At 42.8% G+C, this 13,641-nt stretch overlaps 1 protein-coding gene across 1 annotated transcript; it reads left to right on the plus strand.

Moving 5' to 3' along the window:
* The first annotated feature begins 210 nt into the window (after positions 1–210).
* Positions 211–5,245, plus strand: LOC124705564 (exportin-4-like). Its single transcript, XM_047237269.1, has 12 exons — positions 211–310; positions 400–464; positions 547–649; positions 714–845; positions 968–1,111; positions 1,702–1,809; positions 1,893–1,943; positions 3,219–3,296; positions 3,378–3,491; positions 4,083–4,279; positions 4,409–4,478; positions 4,580–5,245. Exons 3-12 carry the CDS (start codon positions 563–565, stop codon positions 4,766–4,768), a joined length of 1,170 nt encoding a protein of 389 aa, XP_047093225.1. The 5' UTR covers positions 211–310; positions 400–464; positions 547–562; the 3' UTR covers positions 4,769–5,245.
* Positions 5,246–13,641: the final 8,396 nt, after the last annotated feature.

Genomic DNA, 13,641 nt, shown 5'->3' on the forward strand with positions numbered 1-13,641 from the left:
TACATATTTTCATATGATATCTGTAGAATAACATATTTGTTGATAAGATTTATTTACAAGTTTGTTCAAACTTTACTTGGCTTGACTTTTGGAAAGAAATATAAGCCTTATTCATTGGGATGGAGGGAGCATAAAATATTTATGCAATGAAATACAACATGATTTTCCTTTCATTACCATCATTGATTTTCCCTGTTTTTTCTTATTGAATGTTTCATAACACTATGTGCTTTCTTAGGATTCATGGCGTGATCTTACAACAGCTTTTGCGAGTGGGCGTTCTTTATTTTCATTGAGTGGACGTTTACAGGTAACTGTTATTGCATGCACTCATCATACTGTTTTTTTATCTTGTGCTTTCATGTTGTGAAGACCTTATGCTTTTGTTACCACATACAGAGATCTCTAGCAGAAACACTTGCATGTGCAGCTTCCTGCATCAAGGATCCTGAGGCATCTGTGCAGTAAGCCCATTTTCGAGTGATGTCTGTTATCTTAAGGAATAGATGCGATAAATTTTTACAGTGCCTGTGTTGGTTTCAAAAGGTATTTGAGAGACCTCATGGGACCAGTCGCAGGATGCCTAGTAGAAAATGCTAGCAGGAGTGATCTCAAATCTGTTGCACATCAACCAGATGTTATCTACATGGTGAGTCTGCATGTTCTTTTCTTTAAGCTCTTTGGGGCCAATATATAATGTGAAGCAACTGTAGGTCTGTTGCCTATTGGAAAGGCTAAGAGGAGCTGCTAGAGCTACTCAGCCTCGCACTCAAAGGGTTCTGTTTGAGATGGGTCATACCGTGATGAACTCACTCTTGACTCTTCTGGAAGTGTACAAAAATCAGGTATTGTAACTCATCTGCCTGTCATGCATCCTATCACTCTTCATTTTTTTTACATAGAATCACTTCATGCTTATATATATGTAAACCTTGAAGATCATACAATAACATTCCTTGTTCTTTAGCCTGAAGTCATATACATGATACTCAAGTTCGTGGTTGACTTCATTGATGGTCAAGCTGTATTCCTGGATGGTAAGGAGACATCAGTCTTGATGAGCTTTTGCTTACGACTGCTCCAGATATACTCCTCGCATAATATTGGAAAGGTAAGAACAGGAATCCTTATTACTGCGTTATTCTGTATCAGAAAAATTTCTCCAATTGATGCTGCTAACGATTCTTGCTCTGAAAAACAAGTGCACATGTTTAACGAAGCGTTTTGTGTTCACACGCCCGCTCCATACATTTTTCCATGTTTGCATGGTACATGAGTCGTGAGGTGTGAGCCCATTATCATCGTGGTGTGTTTTATGTGCTACAGGGCTTTTGCTTCTGAAAACCAGTATACAAAGGGATTGGCTCTAATCCAGACAAGCCCTTGGGGAATGTTTGGATGAGGGGAATTTCTTTGGGCTTTTGGGATGTTGTTAAACTGTTAAAGGGAACAGAGTGTCACTGATTATTGTGCTATTGGAGATAATAAGTTACTCTCATCAAGTTTATAACTGTGAACTGACAAAAAAGGAACTTGGCGCAACAGATGCAATATGGAGAAAAGCAAATGAACTTCTGTTTTGCAACTTTTATAGTTATAATTGTTGTGGAGTACTTCCTGACTGTAAAGTTACCATCTTGGGTGAAGTTGCAGAGAATGTTCTTCACAACCTGACCCTTATTGTGTATCTATTTTGCCTAGGTAATGCTCTCTCTGTCTTCAACTCTGCGCAGTGAGTCACAATCTGAAAAATACAAGGATCTGCGTGCTTTGCTTCGGCTTTTAACAAATATATGCTCCAAGGATTTGGTAACCTTCGTCCTTACACACTGATGTGCGTTGTGTCTACCGGAAGATCCCCAGATGACTAAGTTGGATGTTGGCAAATGCAGGTGGGTTTCCTATCTGATAGCAACATTGAGGGCTCCCCAGATATTGCAGAGGTATGCTGCTTGATGTTTTTCCAATATCTTTTGTTTTCTTAATTAACTTGAACCGTACCTATATCTATCGAGAATCAATTCTTAACTGTTAGCACTTGTGGCCACCAATAGGAAATTCAATAAACATAATTTTCATCCTCTGTCATTGGTAGCGTACTATTTTGTACTGGTCTCTCATGACCTCAAAACCACAAGAAAACTTTGGTCAGATAGGCACAACTGGGCACGCGACATCCACGGGGTCGTAGGCTTACACGAGATCGGCCAGTACCTCACACTCTGGCGCATGGTCGACGCCGTCGTGCTCTCCGAGGCCCAAGACCAGCTAGTCTGGAAGTGGACGCCCAGCGGCACCTATACCGCCCACTCCGCCTACCTCGCCACGTTCCAGGGCTCCATGACATGCCCCGTCTGGAAACAGACTTGGAAAACATGGGCGCCTCCCCGGGTCAAGTTCTTCCATTGGCTTGCCTACCAAAACCGATGTTGGACGGCGGATCGTTTGGCAAACAGAGGCCTGCAACACCATGCTAGATGCCTGCTGTGCGACCAAGAGCCAGAGACCATGCGCCACCTGCTCATCGAGTGTTCATTCACCAAGCAGATATGGCATGAGGCTTTGGCCTGGCTGCGTATCCCATGCCGGCCCCCGGAGGACGCGGACACATCAATCTTCGCCTGGCTGGACAGTGCTAAACGTGCAACTCCGAAACCGTTGCGTAAGGGACTGGGGTCTGCTGCGCTGCTGGTGCCATGGATGGTTTGGAAGCACAGGAACAACTGCGTTTTCGAGCGAGGACGGCCCTCGGTCCCCGACCTTCTGCGAGACATCCAGTGCGAGGCCAAGCTATGGGCGCAGGCGGGCGCCACCGGCCTAGGCGTCGTGTTGCCAACAACCTGGGATGTACACTAGACTTTTTTGGTCATTATCTGTAATCCACCTCCTAGGAGGCTTGTAAACTTGTTCCCCCTTATCTTTTCAATGAAATGAAACGCAAAGAGTCCTTTGCGTTTTCTCGAAAAAAAGTTTTAAGTCCTTCATATACTGGCCTATTGCAAGCTTTTGTTTGACCAGAAATGGCGCAGCTGGACTTGAGCCAGAGATATGGCCTTGAATAAGCCCTTTTTATATTCAGTGCATATTTATTTGTGGCCTAACCCCCAATAGGACATACGGTTGCCATACATGAGGTTTATAGAAGGAAAGTTTCTGGAGGAAAAAGACTAGAATAGCGTCTTCTAGTCTTTTTACTAGTTTGTTTATTACTTTTGCAGGTCATCTATGTTGGTCTTGATATTGTGACTCCCTTGATATCTTTGGACCTTCTTAAGTACCCTAAACTCAGTCGTGATGTAAGTGGCTTTTGTTTCATTTTTCTTCTAGTAAAATATAATGGCAATCAAATATGCTAACTCTAGTTGGTTCCTCCGCAGTATTTTATACTGATGTCACACTTGTTGGAAGTGTACCCTGAGAAGGTTGCTCACTTAAACAGGGATGCTTTTGGAAGAATTATTGGCAGTCTTGAATTTGGCCTGCGCAATCAGGCAAGAACATCTCACATGGCTGCATTTACTACGCTGTTGTGTTATTAGTCAATCGGCATAATTCGTTTTGGACTAGCTAAATTTCGTTTTAGCTGAGTGAAACTACAAGCTTGTCTTACTTCTGCTTAATGTTTCAAATAGCAGCCACACTGTTTGCAGTGAGCTACTGAGGAGTTGGTACCAAATGAACCTTGCTTGGTTACATGGCATCCCTACATTACCTTCTTCTACCAAATGACTCTTGCATTCAGTTTCTCCATGAATCTATGTTCAACTTTCTATATCTTTCTAATTTGCTATGACGAGAACCTAAATGTGCAACCACTCTTGAACTGATATAAGGTGATCTGAGCAAACCTTCAGTGTTTAAAATCATGAAAAATATGATGCATAATATAAGATGGTCCTGTTTTGTGAAATGAGGTATAATTGGGGAATTACAATGAATAATCAGATGTATGCTGGTCTGTCACTTGTCTATAAATCTCGTCCGATCTATAATATGTGAAACACTTGCAATTGTTGTACATTCTATAAAGAAGTACATATTCTTCAGCTGACATAGCTAGGTTTGTTTTGTCCATGTTGCAGGATAGCGATGTTGTTGAGAGGTGCCTGGCAGCAGTAAATGCTCTTGCTTCATACCATTTCAAAGAAAGAATTGGAGGGAGAGGAGGACTTAGTTCACAGCTTATGGAATCTGAAGGATCGAATGGCAAGCTACAGGAAAGCATATCAAGTCACTTCTTGAGGCTTCTCCTGCAATTACTTCTGTTTGAAGATTTTAGGTGAGCTCCACATCTCGACATTCAGCAGATTTAGGATATCATAACTTCATTTTTTTTCTTACTGTTTCAGTTACTTTTTAGTTGATCCAGGTCTATGTACATGTCTGATATCTTGCGCGACTGTTGCAGAATGGAATTAGCAGGGTCTGCTGCAGATGCTTTGCTTCCTTTGCTTTTCTGTGAACAGGAGCTATATCAGGTCCATTCTTAACATGTTTCTAATAGGCTAACAGTTATCAGATCAAGTACAATACTGAGGCTTAGTTCTTGTTATTTGCTATGTGTTCTCCCTCCCCGCAGAGACTGGTCCATGAGTTGCTTGAGAAACAGCAGAATCCGACTGTGAAATCAAGGCTGGCAGTTGCTTTCCATAATCTTACAAGCTCTAACAATCTCTCAAGCACGCTTGACCGTCCAAATCGGCAGAAATTCAGGAAAAATCTCCGTACTTTCTTAGGCGAGGTCTCAAGCTTCATGCAGATAAAGTAATCGTGATGATAGGAAAACAGTGATGTCTGGTCGATACATGGAAGATCTTTCGCCATTGTGGCAGGAGTGCATATGTGTGCATATTGCGGCTGAACATAGTGGCAGGAGTGCTGGCACGAGGTAGAGAAACGCAGTCCCCATCATTTGTTGAAGGGATAGTTGAAACAGAAATGACTGGAACATGTTGAAATGTTCCAGGATCAGCGTCCGTGGCTGCATTCGGTGGTGAAGAATTGGATGGCCGCACATGAGATTCGTTGTGTAAATTTTGTTGGGAGTCAATGTCATGTAGAAAAGGTGGGCATTTTGTTGCATCCTGTACTTTTTCGCATTTCCCCCACATAGGAATACAACTTTGGAGGAAACGATTCTGCACCAGCTGGTGTGTGTCCGTAGCTTGTGCCCGTCCCCTTCAAACTATATCCAGCTCCCTAGTGTCAGAAGATTAAAATGTTAGGCCTGCCTTTACAATGCTCATTTGTTCAGATTCCTTTTGAAAACGAGTTGTGAATTACTGTGTCCAGGGCAAGCACTTCGCATCGCTGTAATCCTAGGATTCCCACAGGTATCCTTTGCCTGGAACTAACGAGCGAAATTATGAGCAGTGTCATCGCTAAAGATCTGCAGCGTTCTGCCAGATTTGGCTGTTCTTTATGGACGCGCCATAACTCCTTGGATATAATCATGCCAAAACTGCCGCGGAGGCCCCATGTGTCGCTGGCATTTGTGGATTGTGAGCCCATTTGCTGTGTGGATCCCTGGACTTTAGTGGCGCTCACTGTCTATAGCTAACAAGCTGTCGCGTGTCGGTGGATGCATTCCCTGCTATTGCCGTGGCTGGATAGATAGATAGATCGTCGGTCGAACATTCTGTGCGAAGCCTCTGAACGACGCTCTCGATTCGATCGAACTCAGGTTATACGGAGTACGTCCTATGTGGAAAACCCAATCAGGCTCTCGATTCGAATTCAGGTTTCCCGGTGCTCTTCTTCTGCTCTAAACATCTATGCATGCCAAGCCCGCTCGATAACCTCTCTTCCAAAAAAACAAAACCTCAGTTTTTTGTTCAAAATATGGCGAAGAACTCTGCAAAAAAAAAAGACCTGAAAAAAAGCATAAAACAGAAGGAAGACTCACGTATCGGCGCTGCCACTGCTGCGCTACCAGCAGGAGAGCGTACGAAGAGAGAAAACAACATTAATAATGCCCCTCCCATTGGGCTGACGCCGACAGAGATCCCTCCTCTAAATTCCCAACGTTAATAATCTACATTACTAGTACGTACTCCTTACTAGTTAAAAAAAATATCCTAGGCGATCTGAGCCTTGCTCTGGTGGTTTGTGGATCAAACCTACGAGGTTTAAGTCCTAGACTAAGACAAGACTTCGTATAGGTGCTCGTATTTACTACTACTACGCCCTTCTATGGTGATTTGCCAACCTCAATATCTACCAACTTAATTCGTTGGAAATGCTTATCGGATTAGGGTGTGCATTCTTTCATAGAGGTGGACGTATATGTGTCTGCGTCCGCGTTGTAATGTGTTTTTCTTGATATCACAGATGCTAATCTAAGAGCATATCTACTAACACCTCCAATAGTGATCCCAATAGCCCTATAGAGCTTAGGGCGGTGTTTTTGGACCACGCCAGTGCGTTCCAAAAGTAGCTGGCCGATTTTGGAGCCCAATAAAATAGCCGACACTCCCGCGTCGGCCCCTATGTCGGGGTGGGACGCGGGTGCGCCACCACTTCACGCCATGTCGGATTTCACCTGTGAGCCTCGCCTAGTAGACACACAACCATACCCTACAACTATTCCCCAATTTCACCCCTCCCGCCCGCCGCTTCAGTTCCCGCCTGCCTTTCTAGTTCGTGCCCAGAGTCGCCCTCACCCCACCACTGCTTTTGCATGCCTCTGAAAAAGAAGGCGTGTCGTCTTCGAAGCCCCGCAAAGGCACCGTTGAAGGAGAATTCGGAGATCATGTCGGAGGAGGAATGGTAGACCCACCGCAACTGGTGTCAGATCGTGACGGCAGACCAGATAAGGTGATGAGGGGTTGCCCGATCTTCTCAGTAAGCACGGTGGTGATGATGAATACACGATGAACACAACGGAGATAACACGATGAGGAGGTGGATATAAGCTGTATGACGTCGACGAAGTCTCTCGATTGATTCCTGTCGCCAATGCAACAGCTCTCAACCCTGCAAGATATTCGCAACTCCACACACTTGCGCACGTAGCGCCGACCACGAAGCGGTAAATTGCAACCGTCTAATTCCCAATGGAACAACAGATCACACAAAACTTTCAGTAGCAAAACACCAGATCGATGTGAATTGGTGTATAGATTCAATAGAGTTGCAAATCAATCAAGTATGAACTAGGGTTTATCTTAAATGTGGTCTAAAGCTATTATGGGGCTTCCTGGGCACTTATATAGGGGTTCAGGACGACCAAAAGTCGAGAAAATACAATAATAACCGATCCAGATCGGGATCTGGTCGAGACTGGCTCGGACACGGCCAGCTTGGGGCCGGTCGAACAGGCCAGGGACCGACTGGTCCGGTTTGGACCGGGCCAGGGACCGGGCTGTGACCGGGCCAAGGGGCGGGGCTCTTAGTATACCCATCCGGATGGCACCGGTCCAGGAGCCGGCAAGCGCCGGGCTCAGCCGGCGTAGGAGACGGTCTGACCGGGCGTGGGGCCGGGCCGGTCGCGCCGGGCGTAACGCTGGCCTGGACTTCATTTTCCTCCTTCGCGCATGCCTCCCTCTCCTCCCTCGCGCGTCCATGAGGTGTCTTCATGTCCATCACCATGTCCAGCTGTTCTCCTCCTCCTCGTGTGATGCTTCCTTTATCCTCGTACCTGATCATACACAAGTCAAAGGATTTAGGTAGTATAAAATTATCATCAATCAAAGTATCGTTCAAGAACAAGTTCACCTGTTGTTTAAGTAGCTTCGCACGAGCTCTTGTCATAGGTCCAATTCTGACTTCAGTGGACTTGAACTTCACAGCAACATCTTCTCTTGCAATGACAGAGGTAGTGGTTCGGTAGGGATGTCCTCATCATGAGGCGTCGTCTGGCCAACGAGGCCAACCACGCTGATGGCGTGTAAGACACACGTCCGTTGGGAACCCCAAGAGGAAGGTGTGATGTGTACAACGCCAAGTTTTCCCTCAGTAAGAAACCAAGGTTATCGAACTAGTAGGAGTCAATGAACACGTGAAGGTTGTTGGTGGCGGAGTGTAGTGCGACGCAACACCAGGGATTCTGGCGCCAACGTGGAACCTGCACAACACAATCAAAGTACTTTGCCCCAACGTAACAGTGAGGTTGTCAATCTCACCGGCTTGTCTGTAAATAAATGATTAGATGTATAGTGTGGAAGATGATGTTTGTTTGCGAAGAACAAGTAAAGAACAAGTATTGCGATAGATTGTATTTCGGATGTAAAAGAATGGACCGGGGTCCACAGTTCACTAGTGGTGTCTCTCCGATAAGAAATAGCATGTTGGGTGAACAAATTACGGTTGGGAAATTGACAAATAAAGAAGGCATAACAATGCACATACATATATCATGATGAGTACTATGAGATTTAATCAGGGCATTACGACAAAGTACATAGACCGCTATCCGAGCATGCATCTATGTCTAAAAAGTCCACCTTCGAGGTTATCATCCGAACCCCTTCCAGTATTAAGTTGCAAACAACAGACAATTGCATTAAGTATGGTGCGTAATGTAATCAACACAAATATCCTTAGACAAAGCATCGATGTTTTATCCATAGTGGCAACAACACATCCACAACCTTAGAACTTTCTGTCACTGTCCCGATTCAATGGAGGCATGAACCCACTATCGAGCATAAATACTCCCTCTTGGAGTCACAAGTATCAACTTGGCCAGAGCCTCTACTAGCAACGGAGAGCATGCAAGAACATAAACAACATATATGATAGATTGATAATCAACTTGACATAGTATTCAATATTCATCGGATCCCAACAAACACAACATGTAGCATTACAAATAGATGATCTTGATCATGATAGGCAGCTCACAAGATCTAACATGATAGCACAATGAGGAGAAGACAACCATCTAGCTACCGCTATGGACCCATAGTCCAGGGGTGAACTACTCACACATCGATCCGGAGGCGATCATGGTGATGAAGAGACCTCCGGGAGATGATTCCCTCTCCGGCAGGGTGCCGGAGGCGATCTCCCCGAATCCCCCGAGATGGGATTGGCGGCGGCGGCGTCTCTGGAAGGTTTTCCGTAGCGTGGCTCTCGGTACTGGGGTTTTCGCGACGAAGGCTTTAAGTAGGCGGAAGGGCAGGTTTAGGGGCGACACGAGGGCCCCACACAACAGGGCGGCGCGGGCCCTAGCCTGGCCGCGCGGCCCTGGCTTGGCGGCGCCTCGTCGCCCCACTTCGTAATCCTTTCGGTCTTCTGGAAGCTTCGTGGAAAAATAAGACCCTGGGCGTTGATTTCGTCCAATTCGAGAATATTTCCTTTGTAGGATTTCCGAAACCAAAAATAGCGAGAAAACAAGAATCGGCTCTTCGGCATCTCGTCAATAGGTTAGTGCCGGAAAATGCATAATAATGACATATAATGTGTATAAAACATGTGAGTATCATCATAAAAGTAGCATGGAACATAAGAAATTATAGATATGTTTGAGACGTATCAAGCATCCCCAAGCTTAGTTCCTACTCGCCCTCGAGTAGGTAAACGATAACAAGGATAATTTCTGAAGTGACATGCTATCATAATCTTGATCAATACTATTGTAAAGCATATGAGATGAATGCAGCGATTCGAAGCAATGGGAAGACAATGAGTAAACAAATGAACCATATAGCAAAGACTTTTCATGAATAGTACTTTCAAGACAAGCATCAATAAGACTTGCATAAGAGTTACTCATAAAGCAATAAATTCTTAGTGGAAAGCTTTGAAGCAACACAAAGGAAGATATAAGTTTCAGCAATTGCTTTCAACTTCAACATATTTATCTCATGGATAATTGTCAACACAAAGTAATATAACAAGTGCAATAGGTAAACATCTAAGAATCAATGCACACAATTGATACAAGTGTTTGCTTCTAAGATAGAAAGAAGTAGGTAAACTGACTCAACAATAAAGTAGAAGATTGGCCCTTCGGAGAGGGAAGCATGGATTACTATTTTTGTGCTAGAGCTTTTCATTTTGAAAACATAGAAACAATTTTGTCAACGGTAGTAATAAATCATATGTGTTATGTATAAGACATCCTATAAGTTGCAAGCCTCATGCATAGATTACCAATGGTGCTCGCACCTTGTCCTAATTAGCTTGGATTAACATGGATTATCATTGCATAGCATATGTTTCAACCAAGTGTCACAAAGGGGTACCTCTATGCCGCCTGTACAAAGGTCTAAGGAGAAAGTCCGCATTGGATTTCTCGCTTTTGATTATTCTCAACTTAGACATCCATACCGGGACAACATGGACAACAGATAATGGACTCCTCTTTAATGCATAAGCATTCAACAACAAATAATATTCTCATAAGAGATTGAGGATTAATTGTCCAAACTGAAACTTCCACCATGGATCATGACTTTAGTTAGCGGCCCAATGTTCTTCTTTAACAATATGCATACTCAAACCATTTGATCATGAAAACCGCCCTTACTTCAGACAAGACGAACATGCATAGCAACTCACATGATATTCAACAAAGGTGTAATAGTTGATGGCGTCCCCAGAAACATGGTTACCGCTCAACAAGCAACTTATTAAGAAATAAGATACATAGCTACATATTGTTCACCACAATAGTTTTTAAGGCTATTTTTACATGAGCTATATATTGCAAAGACAAAGGATAGAATTTTTAAAGGTAGCACTCAAGTAATTTACTTTGGAATGGCAGAGAAATACCATGTAGTAGGTAGGTATGGTGGACACAAATGGCATAGTTTTTGGCTCAAGGATTTGGATACACGAGAAGAATTCCTCTCAATACAAGGCTAGGCTAGCAAGGTTGTTTGAAGCAAACTCAAGTATAAAATGGTGCAGCAAAGCTTACATATGAACATATTGCAAGCATTATAAGACTTTACATCGTCTCCTTGTTGTTCAAACACCTTAACCGGAAAATATCTAGACTCTAGAGACCAATCATGCAAACCAAATTTTAATAAGCTCTATGTAGTTCTTCATTAATAGGTGCAAAGTACATGCTGCAAGAGCTTAAACATGATCTATATGAGCACAACAATTGCCAAGTATCAAATTATTCAAGACATTATACCATTTACCACATGCGGCATTTTCTGTTTCCAACCATATAACAATGAACGAAGCAGTTTCAATCTTCGCCATGAACATTGAGAATAAAGCTAAGAACATATGTGTTCATACGAAACAGCGGGGCGTGTCTCCCTCCCAAACAAAGAATGCTAGGATCCGATTTTATTCAAACAAAACAAAAACAAAAACAAACAGACGCTCCAAGTAAAGCACATAAGATGTGACGGAATAAAAATATAGTTTCACTAGAGGTGACCTGATAAGTTGTCGATGAAGAAGGGATGCCTTGGGCATCCCCAAGCTTAGATGCTTGAGTCTTCTTAAAATATGCAGGGAAGAACCACGGGGGCATCCCCAAGCTTAGACTTTTCACTCTTCTTGATCATATTGTATCATCCTCCTCTTTTGACCCTTGAAAACTTCCTCCACACCAAACTCAAAACAAATTCATTAGAGGGTTAGTGCATAATTGAAAATTCATGTATTCAGAGGTGACATAATCATTCTTAACACTTCTGGACATTGCACAAAGCTACTGAAAGTTAATGGAACAAAGATATCCATCAAACATAGCAAAACAGGCAATGCAAAATAAAAGGCAGAATCTATCAAAACAGAACAGTCTGTAAATACGAATTTTTCAGGGGAACTTAACTTGCTCGGATGAAAATGCCCAAATTTAATGAAAGTTGCGTACATATCTGAGGATCACGCACGTAAATTGGCAGATTTTTCTAAATTTTCTATAGCAGGGGCAGCTCAATTTCGTGACAGCAAGAAATCTGTTCCTGCGCAGTAATCCAAATCTAGTATTGACTTTACTATCAAAGACTTTACTTGGCACAACAATGCAATAAAATAAAGATAAGGAGAGGTTGTTACAGTAGTAACAACTTCCAAGACTCAAATACAAAACAAAAGTGCAGAATTAAAATAATGGGTTGTCTCCCATAAGCGCTTTTTTTTAACGCCTTTCAGCTAGGCGCAGAAAGTGTGAATCAAGTGTTATCAAGAGACGAAGCATCAACATCAATAGGTATCTTAGATGCTCCCTCATCCGTAGTGGTGCTAAGGGCTTTGTCAATTTTAGGCCTATAATAGTTTTTTGGCTTAGGCACTTTAGAGGCATATATGAACTTTTGCTCCTTACCCACATAGGCTTTCTCCTTAAACTTAAGAGAAGAAAAAGTTGAACCCAAGGTTCCCATAGCTTCTTCAAGTTCACTAATCCTATGGGTTCTATTATCATGAGTAGCACAAGTTTCTAAAATGGCAATTCTCTCATTAATTTCACCTAGAGATTTATCAAGTTTATCAGTGCTATTAAGTAATATTCCCAATTTAGTCTCAATACTTGGAAGATCTTTCTCTATGCCCTCCAACTTTTTCATGACATCTTCAAGAGAGATTTCAATTTTAGCTTCATTAACGAGTGGTATTCCAACTAGACTCTCAATGATGCAACTAGCTTCTAAAGCAGGAGTGCCTAGGAAATTACCTCCCGCAAGAGTATCGAGAACATACCTATTCCAGCTAGAGATACCAACATAAAAGTTCCTAAGTAGGATAATAGTGGAGTGTTTCTTAATGCACCTATGATGAGTATCACTAATTCTATACCAAGCATCTTTAAAACTTTCTCCCCCTTATTGCTTAAATGAACGAACTTCAACTTCCGAATTACTCATTTTTAGTAATGGTAAATAAAGCAAACTAAATAAAGTAAATGCAAGTAACTAATTTTTTTGTGTTTTCAATATAGAGAACAAGACAGTAAATAAAGTAAATCTAGCAACTAATTTTTTTTGTGTTTTTGATATAAGAGCAAACAAAGCAGTAAATACAGTAAAACAAAGCAAGACAAAAACAAAGTAAAGAGATTGGATGTGGGAGACTCCCCTTGCAGCATGTCTTGATCTCCCCGGCAACGGCGCCGTAAAACCGTGTCAGCGGCGTGCGATTGATGTGGGAGTTAGAAATCTCTCGTGGTGTAACTTTTCTTCGAGTCCCGACAACGGCGCCTGAAAATCTGTCTTGATGGCGTGTAAGACACACGTCCGTTGGGAACCCCAAGAGGAAGGTGTGATGTGTACGACGACAAGTTTTCCCTCGGTAAGAAACCAAGGTTATCGAACCGAGTAGGAGTCAAGGAACACGTGAAGGTTGTTGGTGGCGGAGTGTAGTGCGGCGCAACACCGGGGATTCCGGCGCCAACGTGGAACTCTGCACAACACAATCAAAGTACTTTGCCCCAACGTAACGATGAGGTTGTCAATCTCACCTAGGTTTGCTGTAAACAAAGGATTAGATGTATAGTGTGGAAGATGATGTTTGTTTGCGAAGAACAGTAAAGAACAAGTATTGCAGTAGATTGTATTTCAGATGTAAAAGAATGGACCGGGGTCCATAGTTCACTAGTGGTATCTCTCCGATAAGAAATAGCATGTTGGGTGAACAAATTACAGTTGGGTAATTGACAAATAAAGAAGGCATAACAATGCACATACATATATCATGATGAGTACTATGAGATTTAATCAGGGCATT

Source organism: Lolium rigidum, chromosome 4, assembly GCF_022539505.1.
Source record: "Lolium rigidum isolate FL_2022 chromosome 4, APGP_CSIRO_Lrig_0.1, whole genome shotgun sequence".
NCBI classification, from domain to species: Eukaryota; Viridiplantae; Streptophyta; class Magnoliopsida; order Poales; family Poaceae; genus Lolium; species Lolium rigidum.

What these genes read in the sequence shown, in the direction of transcription:
- LOC124705564 (XM_047237269.1), top strand. Translation starts at nt 563, where the DNA reads ATGGGACCAGTCGCAGGATGCCTAGTAGAAAATGCTAGCAGGAGTGAT. An exon ending in AACCAGATGTTATCTACATG is followed by an intron (nt 650 to 713) that starts GTGAGTCTGCAT and finishes AAGCAACTGTAG; the next exon opens with GTCTGTTGCCTATTGGAAAG. An exon ending in CTTCTGTTTGAAGATTTTAG is followed by an intron (nt 4,280 to 4,408) that starts GTGAGCTCCACA and finishes CGACTGTTGCAG; the next exon opens with AATGGAATTAGCAGGGTCTG.